We start from the raw sequence: 13,615 nt of genomic DNA on the forward strand, positions 1-13,615 counted from the left end.
TGGATCGGTGGATGCTCCACCTCTGTGCAAAAAGGATGACAGTGGCTGTCCTCCACTCGGCTAGGACAAAGCTGGTACTCAGGCTTTGGTTGAATAGGATGCTTAATGCTACTACAAGTTCCTGCCCAGGTTCATGTAGGATGCAGCCTGGGATGTTATCGGGTCCCATGGAGGATGCATTTTTTGCCTTTAATAGGACAGGGATGACTTGCTCCCTAAAGATAAGGGGAGGGTGGTAGGTGCTGGGGATGTCCTGATTTACTGATGGGGGGAACAGAGGGGTGAAGTTTTCACTGAACATGACTGCCAGCAGTTTGGCTACATATGCAGCGTTTGTGTATGTGGTGTCTTTGACCACCAGTTCTGAGCAGATCTGAGTGCTTCCTTTGAGATTGCGGACATATGTGAAGAAGGCCTTATGACTGTCTTTAGTAGATGTGGCCAGTCTGGACTCTAAGTTTGCTTTAGAGGATTTCACTAGTGCTCCTATTTGCTTGTTCAGGCTAAGGAGAGATTGCTGCCAATTAGGCACCTGCTCCTTCTTGGTCAGCAACTTTTTCCTTTTATTATAGAGTTTATTTATTGCAGATGTCCACCAGACAGGTTTACTCTTCCTTGAGGAAGATGAATTTGTCCTGTTGGGTATTCCTGATTCCATGCAGCTATATAAATACTTGTATAGTACTTTGGTATAGGTTTAAACATATGTGGCAGTTCCTATGGATTGGGAGGGGGCTGTGAAGCTCTTTATACAGTCTCTCAAGAGGTTATAGTCAGCTTTGAAGACTTTTTTTGTTTGGCTCTAGCTGGGGGGGGGGGGGTGACTTCGAAAGTGACTGCTTTGGGGTCGGATCTTACCAGGGAGGATGACACTGTAGGGATGCTGCAGTGGTTACTCATGTTGATTAATACCAAGTTCAAGTGTCAACCAGCTCGTCTAAGGCATTTGCACTGACGAAATCAAGGAATCCCTGGGCATTTGTGTTTTGACAATAGTAGTTCTTCCAATCTATGGTTGGATAATTAAAGTCGCCCAGGATCAGGGTAAAGGGTTGAATCTTGATAGATTCAAAGAGATTTAGATAGGTGAAGTAGGCATCTTGAGTCAAAGTTGAGGGCCTATAGCTAGCTATGATTTGAATAGGGGTCTTGTCAATGGTTAACTGCATCTGGACTGTCTCCTATGCGTCATACTGTTTGACCAGCTTGGAGGTGCCTATGACATTAATATATATTGCAACTCCACCTCCTTTTGCTTTGATGCCCACGGTTTAGGGTCTGGAATGAATGACAGGATGAGTAACCTGGTGTGGTTGGGGTGCTCTCCGTAGCTTTTAACCAGGTTTCTGTGATTGCACAAATGTCAGCATCTTCCAAGGCTAAGAATGCTTGCAATGGGTGCAGTTTCGTGTTTAGATTCCTAATGTTTAGCAGCATGACCTTTAATTTGCATTTTGATGAAATTTTCATGTTGGTAGTTTTGACCTCATGACATTGCCTAAAAAAGACACCAGTAGGAACCACACGCAACTTTGATGAGTAGATGGGCAACTACAAATTTGTCCCAGGGGTTCCACCTGTGCCCCTCATTGACAGGGGCAACAGGTGCTGATTTTGGTTTCTTTTCTGGGGATGAACTCTTGACTAGGCTTGGAACAGCCCCAGAACCATTAGCCTAGTAATTTCCTATGATCCTAAGAGCCTTTGCCAGAAGCCTGAAGCCCAAGGCAGACAGATGCGGGCCATCTCTGGCAAAGCACTGTGGTCTGTAGATCATGTCTTCCCAGGATGTCAGGTATTGGATCCCCTTGGAATGACACCAGAAACTAAGCCAATTGTTAAAGTCAATCATTTTCATAGCTTAAGGCTAGGAACATACTGGCATGGGACACATCCAGCGAGCTTGATCAGGTCTCTCTCTCTCTCTTTCAGCGAGGTACTTTTCAAGTCATTCACACCAACATGGACTATGACAGAGTCATAACAGTACTTGTTGAGAGACTTGGATGCATGGGTGATACGGAGGATTCTGGTACCTGACAAACTAACCATGACTTTCTCCTTTTCCAGCCAGGTGAGGGGGCACATCCATGCATCTCACAATGGATTAGGCCTTAGTGGCTGTGAGACACGGGTGTGTGAACTATGTGTGGTGGTGTGGTGGGTAGGGGGGCTCTCCTGTTTTTTTGCCTCTGAGGCCTCTTTTGTTTGGGTATGTGTTTGTTGAGGACTTCCGCATATCTGGGTGTGTGTTGTGTAGGTGTGGGTGGCATTTGAGGTGTGGTGTTTGTATTGACAACTTTCGCAGTGCCAGAAATACTGACTTGTGAAGGAGAGAGCATAGATTCTAGGTTCTTAATGCAACTGCATCTCTCACAAATTGTGTTCCTAGGTGGTAGTAGTAGAGGGCTGTCCATGGCTATTTTTTACTTCTGTAAAAGTGTCAGTTTGTGTGGTGGCATTCAACTAACAAACCATCTCACCCATTCCAGGATGGCCAAGCTGGCATTGGCCACTCGTTCTCGCCCTCATCCTGCCCAAGCCATAATTCAAACTCTAGTTGTTCAGGTCATACTCAGGGCTTTATCCCTTTAAACCACACAGCCAAACTCGAGATAAAACTTTAAAACGAGTTTAGTTCTCATCAACGTAAGAGGAAGAATTTGCAAGTTACCCTAATTTTTGCAAAAAATAAATAAATAAATAAAATGTCCTACATTTCTTGAAATCATACCTGTCCCTATTAAGTGAAGTGGCAAATAAAAAAAAATATGTTTTACACACTGCATTTACTGCAGAAATGCAGGCTTCCCAACTGGTTTAGATTCCCTGCCCATCTCTCTTCAGGACAGCATATGGAATACAGCTTTGCACATGTCTGACAAACAGAACTGGGTTCTACAGTATATCACCACATCAATGTACGTTTCTTCTTTCTAGAGGAAAAAGAAACTTATCAAGGGATAGTAGAATATGAAACAACAAATCTTAGAAATCTGGAAAAAAAATCCTTCCCACTGCTTCTGTTAGTGTGAGTACAATGCACACAGCAGACGGCGTTACAATTCATCACATATTGCCTGAGGCAGTGCTGAGTTAATTAGATTATGAATGGCTTCAGCTGACTGTCTTCAGCTAACAGAAAACATCTCAGCAATGAGACACAGGACAGCAGCAACATTACATTTGATTAGATGTTCGGTATTCACAGCAAGAAAGGGATAAATGGGCTCAGTAAATCAATTCGCATTTCATACAGATGACAACTTAAGCTTTACAACATGCACATAAAATGAGACCAGCTTACCTTCACTATCCAAAACAGACGATTCTATTAAGTTGCTCAGCTTTGGCAAAATGGGTTTTATTACATGAACCTGCAAGTTAAAAACATTTATAAAAGTGACTGAAAAAAACTTTAATTGCTGTACACACAACTCTAACATTCAGCTTAACACAAACATAATATACTTATAAGCAGAAACAAAACCATTACAAGCTCACTTTAGTGCTGTAGATGGATGAAGCCACAAGTGAGATCGAGGCACCATGGGTTCAAATAAAGCAATCAATGCAAGAGCCAAGCAACAGCAGTACAGATGAAAAGCCAATGGCCAGCCATTACCATCACAGGAGTAAAACTATAACCTACTACCCAGAAGCATTCTCTGCCACAAGTTAGTAGGCTAATCCATGATGCTCTATACATGGCCTGAGTACAACATATGTAATAAATGGGTTGGTGGTAGATGTAAGCATGCACGGCACAGTGGTGCAGCAGTAGCATTGCTGCCTCAAAGCAAGAGGTTCTCCCGTTCGATTCTTGGCTGGAGTGCCTTCTCTGCGGAGTCTGTATGTCCTCCCTGCATTCATGTGGGTTTGCTCTGGTTTTCTCCCATGTTACAAAAGACATGTGGCTGGAACATTTCTCCCTAGGCCTACGCTGAAAATTGGCTTCGTTCCAAGTTGGACTTTCAAGGTAAACAAATGTTAAATAAATAAATATACTTCTCCAGGTGTATATAATGTGCATCACTAGGAATACAAGAATTCCTATTAGCGCACAAGGTAAAATCATCAACAACTGTGTGCTTGGGCTCTCACCTCCCACTACCCAGACGAAAAATGCACAGATATTCAATCTTCAGTTCTGCCCTACAGGGCCACCAAAGCTCCTACAAGCACAACTGTTTTAGGGAAACGGGCTAGTAAGTCTTGCTTTTTCTTTACAATGCACAGGTCATTTGACTGACCTTAGTTATCAAATCAAAGTTAATTTCATAAAAAAGTTCTCTTATTCTGGTGTAAAATACTACATATTAGGTTACCTGCCCGGTGCTCGCCTTTGCCCTATATGAACCAATTGTACAATATTAATATGTATGACGTGTTGTATAACATTCCTGCCTGCACATTTTTGCATCCTGTGAAAATGTAGGGGCTGTTAGTCTGTACAGTACTATCTTTTGTGAAAACTATTTTTTGTCTGTACTTTACTAAGCTCTATGTAAACATAACACAGATACTGTTTTGCTACTGTAAGCATATCAAGTATATGAATGACTGTTGGCCAAGGTTGCAACTAAAAAAGGTCATAGGACTATCCCACCTATCCAGTCAGCACATATGCATGTACATAAGCAAGTAGGTAACAAATTAAAAAAGATGGAATAGGATGTCAATATGACTGATCCTCACTAGTTTATCCACACAGTGATGGGGGGGGCTATTAGGTAGGTAGGAGAAACAAACTGGTAAATGAGTCATGGTGGGGCTAGACAGTGAAGCTGATGGAGACTAAAATAGAAAACAAAAACATATATTTAAATTCTGTATGTTAATTATGACTTTGTAATATGTGTAGTATTACAACTGTCTGAAGCTTTTAGAGTCAAGCAAAAACTCACTCAAAATTATACACCTGTCCTTTGGCAGGACACTGTCACTATACTAAAAAAAAATTCAAACCTAATGCTGCATTGAACTGATAAACCATCAGCCTGCGTGCAAGCAGTTTCAGAAAACAAACTCGAGCGAGTATGCAGACAGCAGACATACCACTGCTCATCAATACAAAGGACATTGTCCTATACATGAAGGACACCTAATTATGAAATGCCATGCTGATCCACAAACAGAAGACAATGGAACACAAAAATAACTGTAATACCTTTCATTGAACCAACACAGGTTTTGCAGTTACTCAAGATTTCAGGCTAACATGAGCCCTTCATTGGGAGTTATAAAATTACTGTTGAGAGATACAGTACTTAACTATCGGCTTGTGCCTAGAAAGGAAAGTGCATAATTTCTTGTCTAAAAAAATACATCTAAAAAAATGCCAGTGTGGTATGAAAGTGTGCAGCGTAGATGCTCAGCATGACAGGTACAACTTAGAGACAGACACGTGTGTGTGTGTGTGGGGGGGGGGGGTGAACATGATGGACTGAGGTTACCCCCCCCAAATAAATCAATCATCAAGGACAAGTCACAGATCATACACATACAAATACTGTGACTGCTTCAATGAGAAGTTCTGAAACATTCTGTATTGCTGACCCCCACCACCACCAAAAAAATATAAGCCAGGGTATCTTCAAATGTTTCTTTCAATCAAATCAGAGCAGTCCATCCTGCTGCAAATGTTCACGCCTAAAGTTCAAAAAGAAGCAGCTCTACATGCGTAACTACTACAACTTAAATTAAAATAATTTTTGAATGTGAACTGCACCACTTACTGATTTAGGTCCCTCATCCTGCTTCACTACATGCACCGCTCGTTGCTATCCTGCTTTCTCCTGACTTATCAGTCAAAACGACATAAAAAACACAACTCAAAAGAGGCATGAAACAAAGCACAGGAAAACAACAATGCCAAAATCATAAAATCCTCCTAAAAAGTCCAACATTATGTCATTCCTGCCACCACATACATGTATACATTCTCTGAAACTTGCAGACACTAAAGAGCACATGAGCCCAAAACATTTAAGCAAAAGAGTCTTGCAAAGCATCCCTGCCACTGCATCCTCCCATGCACTAAATTATAATGAAGCAATTTGTATATGCTTCGTAAGCAGAGATAAAAAAAAAAAAAAAAAAAGGTCCATGACATTTTTTGCATGTTTCCCTAAACAAGATTTCTCATTAAGGAAGACAAAGAAGGCATGTGCATTTCCTACTGGATGACCTGTCCCAAAGGGAAAAAAATCCTTTCTGGCTGTACAAAGCATTCCTAATACCATGTTCAGCAACATCAAGTTTGTTTAGCATCACAATCAGACAAACTAGAAAAAGGATAGTGACTATTTTAGTTAAATAACATTAGTTTATGTAAAACCTTATGTTTTATGCATGAAACTGCAAGCTTTATTAGGGAAGAGTCTTTAAACGAAATAAACAAATTAACTCACATGTTATTTTAAGATAATATCACTGAATATTAAAATAACTCAGTAACAGGAAACATATTAGAACATGTTAACATATATTCTTTTATTCAGTTGACTTTCCTCCTCTTCCTGAACAAACCAATGTTCTACAGTGCAATTTGTTATTATATTCTTCAATGTCTCATGCTTTCACACTCTACACTTTTATCTTCTCCTTCACTGCCTATCCCCCTACAGTTATCCACTGCATAATATTAATGATATCAGGAGAGGTGGAGTTATTTGTCTTTCTTCCAAGCCTGGCAGTGTTTCCCCCAACACCCGGCAGTATCTACTTGTCCAACCAGTCTGTATGCTGTACATTTTCACTCACTCTTCAAATGGTTCATTCCAAAACACTTCAGCTCATTTACACCTTCCAAAATGACTACAGAAGGCCTCCATGCTTTCTATAAAACTGCAATACCATATGCCCCTCACTCCAGCTCTATATACTCCAACTGCTGCTAAATATCAACTGTGTAATAGCTTGCCACATCTCCACCTTCAGTGATTCTATCCACTCCTGTCTCCACTCTTATTTGAAACATTTTTTCATTCCCAGCTTCCAGCAAGTTCCGTCACTGCCTCCGCAGTTTTGTGCACTGAAATAATGTATAAATTATTCTACTAATCCTTTATCAAAACCCCCATCCTTCATTCTTTCTCCACTGTCCTTCCTTCCCTTCTGAATCTCATCATCTTATTTACTCGTTAAAAAAATCCTCCTTTCCCACCAAAAGCATCTCTACAATCTGCAAGTTTTAATACAACTAATATTTCCATACCATCAGTGCTCTCAAATTTACACTCATCTTCTACTCTTTTATCCTTGCAACTTGTCCCTTTATCCTAATACCGATAATCCCACAGAGCGTTGCATCTATATCTAAACCATTCCTAAAATTATACCTGCTTGTCACTTTCTCACAGTCCTATTTAACACTGCCTTCCCCTCCATTTCACTCTAGTCTTTTAACTAGAAAAGGGTAATAAATTCATGTGATTAATAAAGGTTTATGCAATTATAAGATTAAGTTTCAATTAAATGTAGCTTGTTATACAAATACAGTATTCTCTTTACATAGGCCTAGAAATGCAGCCATATTAAAGCAGATGTATATAGAAGGGAATGTTTCAGTACAAATGAATAACTTTCATTCAAGGATACTGATAAGAATAAAATGTGCTAACAGAATTGTGCAGTACATTAAGCACAAACAGGTGTGGGAATAAAGGTTAAAGAGGTATGTACAACTTGGAGGAAATGTGAAGGTTTTTAGTATTACTTAGGAGAGGTATTTCAGGCAGAATTTAGTTAGTTCAGATGGATACTCAGAAAGTCATTACAATGCAGTCCACAGAAGTTTGGTACAGACACTCGAGAGTAAGTGCAAAGTCAGGTCAAATATTCAATATTCCTAAACATTAATTACATTATTCTGGAGGAAAGGAATAATTCTGAGTATGAGTGCAGAAGATAACAACATTAAAATTCAGTCAACTTCAGTTTATCAGCACTGTTACTGGAGACTATAAGATTTGATTCGGATATTGTTGACATCTACCTCCACTGTACTTAAAACATTCTTAACCAAACTACAGTGTATGCAGACTTTTATTCTGGAAGGTACAAGAAGATTTGGCACATAAAGGAGAGACTAGCACCTGTTCAGTACAGTTCAGGGTAATTTTAAAAGATAAAGGCATTATTCCAGCCACATTCCTGTTCCAAAGTCCCTTCAATTCTCCCAGTAATCACATCTAAAAAGATTAATCAATCAACTTGTAAATTCCTTCAGCACTACCAATTCCATCTGCTTTCCCAACCAAATCATTAAATCTTTTTAGCCCTGGTTAAATGAGGCTTTTAATTGCAAGTATGTACTACTTATGTCTTTTATCCCACACTTATTACCACTCAAGACACTCTAATTCTTAAATTCTGATTCTAGGTCATACACGCTGTAACAAAAGAAGATACTGCCAGCCCAGCTATTTGGAGAAGTCGAGTGGCCTCTGAAAGACATGCGTGAATGGGTGTGCCTTCGCTGAAGGTTGGGTGTCGGGCTGGCAACTCGGCACCATAAAAAAAATCTGCTGCCAATCATTAGCGGGACCGGAGTTCCACTGTGGTGACCCCTAACCGGGAAAAACCAAAAAGACAAACATAGAGAAGTATAACAAAAGGGAGATACTGCCAGCACAGCTGTCTGGCATTTTGTAAATGGTTGTGTCATTTGTGAATGTCAACATGCTTCATGTAAGATGCTTGTGTTACAGATTTATTAGAACTGTATGTCATATTGTACAGACGTGTGCTGAAGAGATATTTTCTAAAGTAATGAGCAGAAATGTATATGCACTATTGTGACTGTTTAGTTAACAATGGAAACCAACAGAAGAAGTTATGTTCAGAAGAATAATTGAGATTGAGTTACTTTTATGGCTGGGCCATAAAAAAGAGATGTTATCTTTCAGTTTCAGTGCAACAGAAGACAATGTCTAGAACTAGAAGTTTTTCGTATTGTCTTTAAATGTGGAGGAATGTGAATTATTTTACAACTTCCACTATTGCCTTAGATCTAAGAGTCCTTGTTTATGTATTTTCACAAGTAGATGCTAAATGCTGTTGTTTTTGAGCCTGGGAACTGAAGTCAGATGACAAGAAATAATGTCATTCTGCAAGTATCCCAGCAATAATATTTGAAATATTAATCTAAGAACTCTGAGAGAGAGACTGGGCATTTTGAAATTTGACTTTGACCCGACAAGAACATCCACTCACCACATCTGCCTGCTTGTTGCTCTGTAAGTAAGTTACTAGTAAAACCAAAAGCGCTGACCCAGGAAGCCAACACAACTCCTAAACAAAAAACTTCCAGTTGTGGTAAAACCAAGGCACGCACTACGACTATAAAAGCAAAAATACTTTAATGAAAGTTAAGTGCTTCCGTCCCCATTACATAAGGGACTTCTTCAGAACTAAAAATTTTAACAGCCCAATGCTTATAAGCACAATTAATTAATCACATGACCCACTATTAACCATTCGTTCCCTGTCATTTTCTGTGAAAATCTAAAAAATACATCCATACAAAACCTCTGCTATATTATAAAACAATTTAGTTCTGAATTAAATAAAATAAAATGCATATTCTGAATAAAACTTTTTCTAAAAAGCTATTATTAAGAAACATATACAAAAGATACATCAACAAACAGAGACCGTAGTGAAGAACTGAGACATTTTGAGTTAAGCCTCAGCAAGGTAAGTAACTTGCAATGTGATAATGCCTACCTTGCTGAGTGCATGAAATGTAAAAGGGTCCCAAAAGGTTTAAGAATGTACACATTTCAAAATGGATTAATTCAGGGACAAAGTGAAGTAGATGAATTATTGGAAATGTTTGACAGACATTGTTTAGAGTTAGTACAGTTTATTATTCGAATTAATGAAAAAAGAATTAAAAAATGTTTTTTTTAGATAAAATTAATATTAATAATAAACTTACTGCTGATTTATCATTTAACAATTGTAAACTGGAATATGATAGAGTGTTAGATAAAACAGAACAAGTTAATTACAACATGGCAAGGAAAGAGAAAAAGTTATATAGGAATGAATGTGAGCATAATACTAAAACAGCTTACCCATTACCTAAGGGATACCAAAGGGGGGATAGAACAGATTCTGAGAATACAAATGAAGGTGGGCGGCAGAGAGGGTACCTACAAACTGAGAAAGGGAGAAACAAACAGGGTCCCTATCAACAAAATAGATGTAATTATCGAAATGATATTGTTATACAAGCAGAAGAGTACCCCTCCCTAGGATCATCAGAAAAAAATGGTAATAAAAGAATACAGCAGAATTTTTTTTAGCACATCCACACACTCCAAAAGGACAGCAAGGAAAGGTGAATCAATGGAAGCAGAACAACAGGGGGAATTATTAGAAACTAATAGAATTACTGAGGCCTTTAATGGGAAATTGTTGCATTTAGATGGCTTTAATATTTTAACTATACAGAACAGAGGATGACAGAGACCCATTTTCCTTTTTAAAAAGGGTCTGAAATTTCTACCAGGGCGAAAAAGTGATATAGCTAAAACTTTAACAGAAGTCATGGTTTTTATAAGGAAGATTAAATTTAGAGTTATGTTTAAAGACAAAAATGTAGAAGGCTTAGGTAACAAGTTTAAAAAGAACAGTACATTCACCCCCCCATTATACCCTACAGTAGCCAACATTGAAAATATTTGTAAGTAAGAAATATTTCAAACACATAGTCAACATAATAAAAGATATAATTTAAGTCAGGAAGAAGGGGAGCTTTTAAAGGAAATGAGGCAAAAACGAGACATCCAGGTTATGAAAGCAGATAAAGGGGGTGGGATGGTACTGATGAATCAGACATATTATATTAATGTAATGAGCGACAAGCTATATGACACAGAAACTTATGTTACTGTATCAATGAATGAGAGAAATATAGCACATAGAAAGATTCAGTTGTTTTTTGAAGACTCGTTATTCCAGGGGGTAATTAATGAAATGTTACTTAATTTTCTGAGTAACAATCATCCTTTGATACCTTATGCCTTTGGAATATCCAAAGTCCACAAGATAATAGAGAATCCCCCATTGGGAATGATAGTAGCAGCACACAATAGTTCCATTTATACATTAGAAATTTTAAAAGATTTGTTACACCCTGTAGAACATATTCTGATAGACTCGTCGGACTTTCTGTGAAAAATTAAAAAGGAATATTTTTCTGAAGAAGTTATTTTTTCTACAACTGATGTAGTAGATCTATTCACATCAATACCCCAACAAACAGAACTGGAGTTGTTCTATGAAGCTATTCGAGCACCGGGTAATTTTGACAATAGTATGCTGAATTTCATTATGGAACTTATGGAATGTGTACTGAACAACAATTTTATTTTTTCGAGAGGGAATATTTAAAACAAACTAAGGGTGTTGCTATGGGTGCAAGTTGCGCCCTAATATATGCTAACCTAGTTATGTAAGCATGGGAAACTAAGTTTGTAACAAAATCTAAATATAGTGAGCAGTGGCATGTATATTTAAGATATCCAGATGATGTGTTTATACTGTGGAAGAATAATGGTAGTGAAATTGAAGCTTTTGTAGAATATATTAACACTGTCTATCCATATTTTAAATTTACACACAAAAGTTCTATAGATAAGACTGAATACTTAGATGTATTGTTGTTTAAAAATGGTCAGGAAAAAAGCTTTGGATCTAGGTTATTCAGAAAACCCACTTTATCAAATACTTTTTTACATTTCCAGTCACCATCCATACTAAATAAAAAAGAACTTGGTTAAAGGCAAGATAAGAGCAGCAAGAATAGGCTCAGATTTAGAAAATTTTAAGCATGAATTAGGTTTACTTTACAGAATGTTTTCAGAAAGAGGATACCCTTCCCACTTACTGGCAGAATGTAGGAAACACATGTTAGAAGGATGGGGAACTAAATATATATCACTTTTAGGTAGGGGGTTATTGGAACATTGCAATAACCACAAGGTTTCAAACCCTAGTCTTGTCAACTCTATAGTTATCTATTACGGAGGATTGAGTACAGAGATAAGAAAAAATATGACTAGAAATTAGGTTATGTTTAAGAACAACACAGATACATGGAATATTTTGGGGGATGAACCAATTCTGGATACAAGACTGAACCCAACTTAAAATTGTGGTTAGAACACCCACTACCAAAACCAACGCATAAAAGGAAAGTACTTACAAATGTGGTGCATGTAAGTACCATAGTTTCATATTCCAATGGGACAGTAGGTCAACCATCACAACAAATAAAACTAGACACAGGGAATTGTGGAAGTACAGGATTAGTATATTTGGCTGTTTGCACAAGTAGTATACATTAATACGTAGGGAAAACATAGACAAGTCTCTAAAAGAGTTTATGAACACAACTAGACTATTCAACTAAAAATTTAATAATGCCCTGTACAAACACAGTATTAGTTGCCCCTCTTTTAAAAAGCTTCATTTTGGTATCTTAGAATTAGTAAAGAAAAGCCGGAGGGGGGTTGGGAGAATGAACTGGCACTTAGGGAGTTAAACTGGCAGCTTAGATTAAGTGTAACTACGCTGCTGGGGTTAAATGAATCAGAGAACCTTGTGCCTGTTCTGAAAAAAGAGGACATGTCATATATGAACTTCCACTTAAATTACATTTAAAATATGGATAGAGAATATATATATATATATATATATATATATATATATATATATATATATATATAGATATATAGATAGATATAGATATATATACATTTTTTTGTATTAGAGCTCACATAACTGGACAAAATGTATATGACTTACTTTACTGTTTCCAGCCATATATTTTTATTACTTATTATTTTGAGATTCAAAGACGGTTTCTTAAAAAAAGCTTTTTTAGGAAAGTTTTATTCAGAATTTGCATTTTATATTACTTAATTCAGAACTAAATTGTTTGTTTTGTTGTCCCTTATGTAATAGGGATGAAAGCTATCAACTTTCAATAAAGTATTTTTGCTTTTATGGTTGTAGTGCGTGCTTTGGTTTTACCACAACTGGAAGTTTTCTGCAAGTAAGTTAACTAGGATACAATAATTTCTCTTAGATACAGTCAGGAATATAGTGAAGTATAGCTTAGATCTTTTCTTTATTTATTACAGACTGACCTGCAATGTTGTTTTAAATATTTCCTGTGATTTCAAACTCTGATGTAACTGTGATTGTTTACAGAGTATTTTCTTGTGCTTTTATTATTTATTATTAAATATATTTAAACCTTTCATTGGGGCTAATATTTGTGAGACATATTTAAAGTTCTAAGAGTGCTTGCATATTTATCTGGTGACACTGTGGGCCACTCCTAATAGCCTTACTCTTGGTCAAACTACCATTTGGATTAAAAGTAACATTGCACAGTAAGATTGGACACCCTTTGTTAAGGGCATTAAAGTAGCTGATAAAGAGCCACTGGTGGCAGTAAAAACTACCTTACAGTCTGGGCAGAAGGGGGATAGCTAGTAAACCTGTACCAGCCTTTCCCAGGTGTGTGTGTGTGTGTGTGTGTGTGTGTGTGTGTGTGTGTGTGTGTGTGTGTGTGTGTGTGTGTGTGTGTGAG

The 13,615-nt window shown here is 37.6% G+C and overlaps 1 protein-coding gene across 1 annotated transcript in view; it reads right to left on the reverse strand.

Annotated features, from left to right (window-relative positions):
• Window positions 1-13,615, reverse strand: part of TARBP1 (TAR (HIV-1) RNA binding protein 1) — a 2,802,917-nt gene that overhangs the window by 2,547,383 nt on the left and 241,919 nt on the right. The window contains exon 3 of the mRNA XM_044087106.1: window positions 3,308-3,377. Within this exon, the coding sequence (XP_043943041.1) occupies window positions 3,308-3,377 (70 nt within the window). The remainder of the gene's footprint in view (window positions 1-3,307; window positions 3,378-13,615) is intronic.

The sequence above is a fragment of the Protopterus annectens genome, chromosome 1.part1 (genome assembly GCF_019279795.1).
Source record: "Protopterus annectens isolate FY-2018-M chromosome 1.part1, PAN1.0, whole genome shotgun sequence".
Classification (NCBI taxonomy): Eukaryota; Metazoa; Chordata; order Ceratodontiformes; family Protopteridae; genus Protopterus; species Protopterus annectens.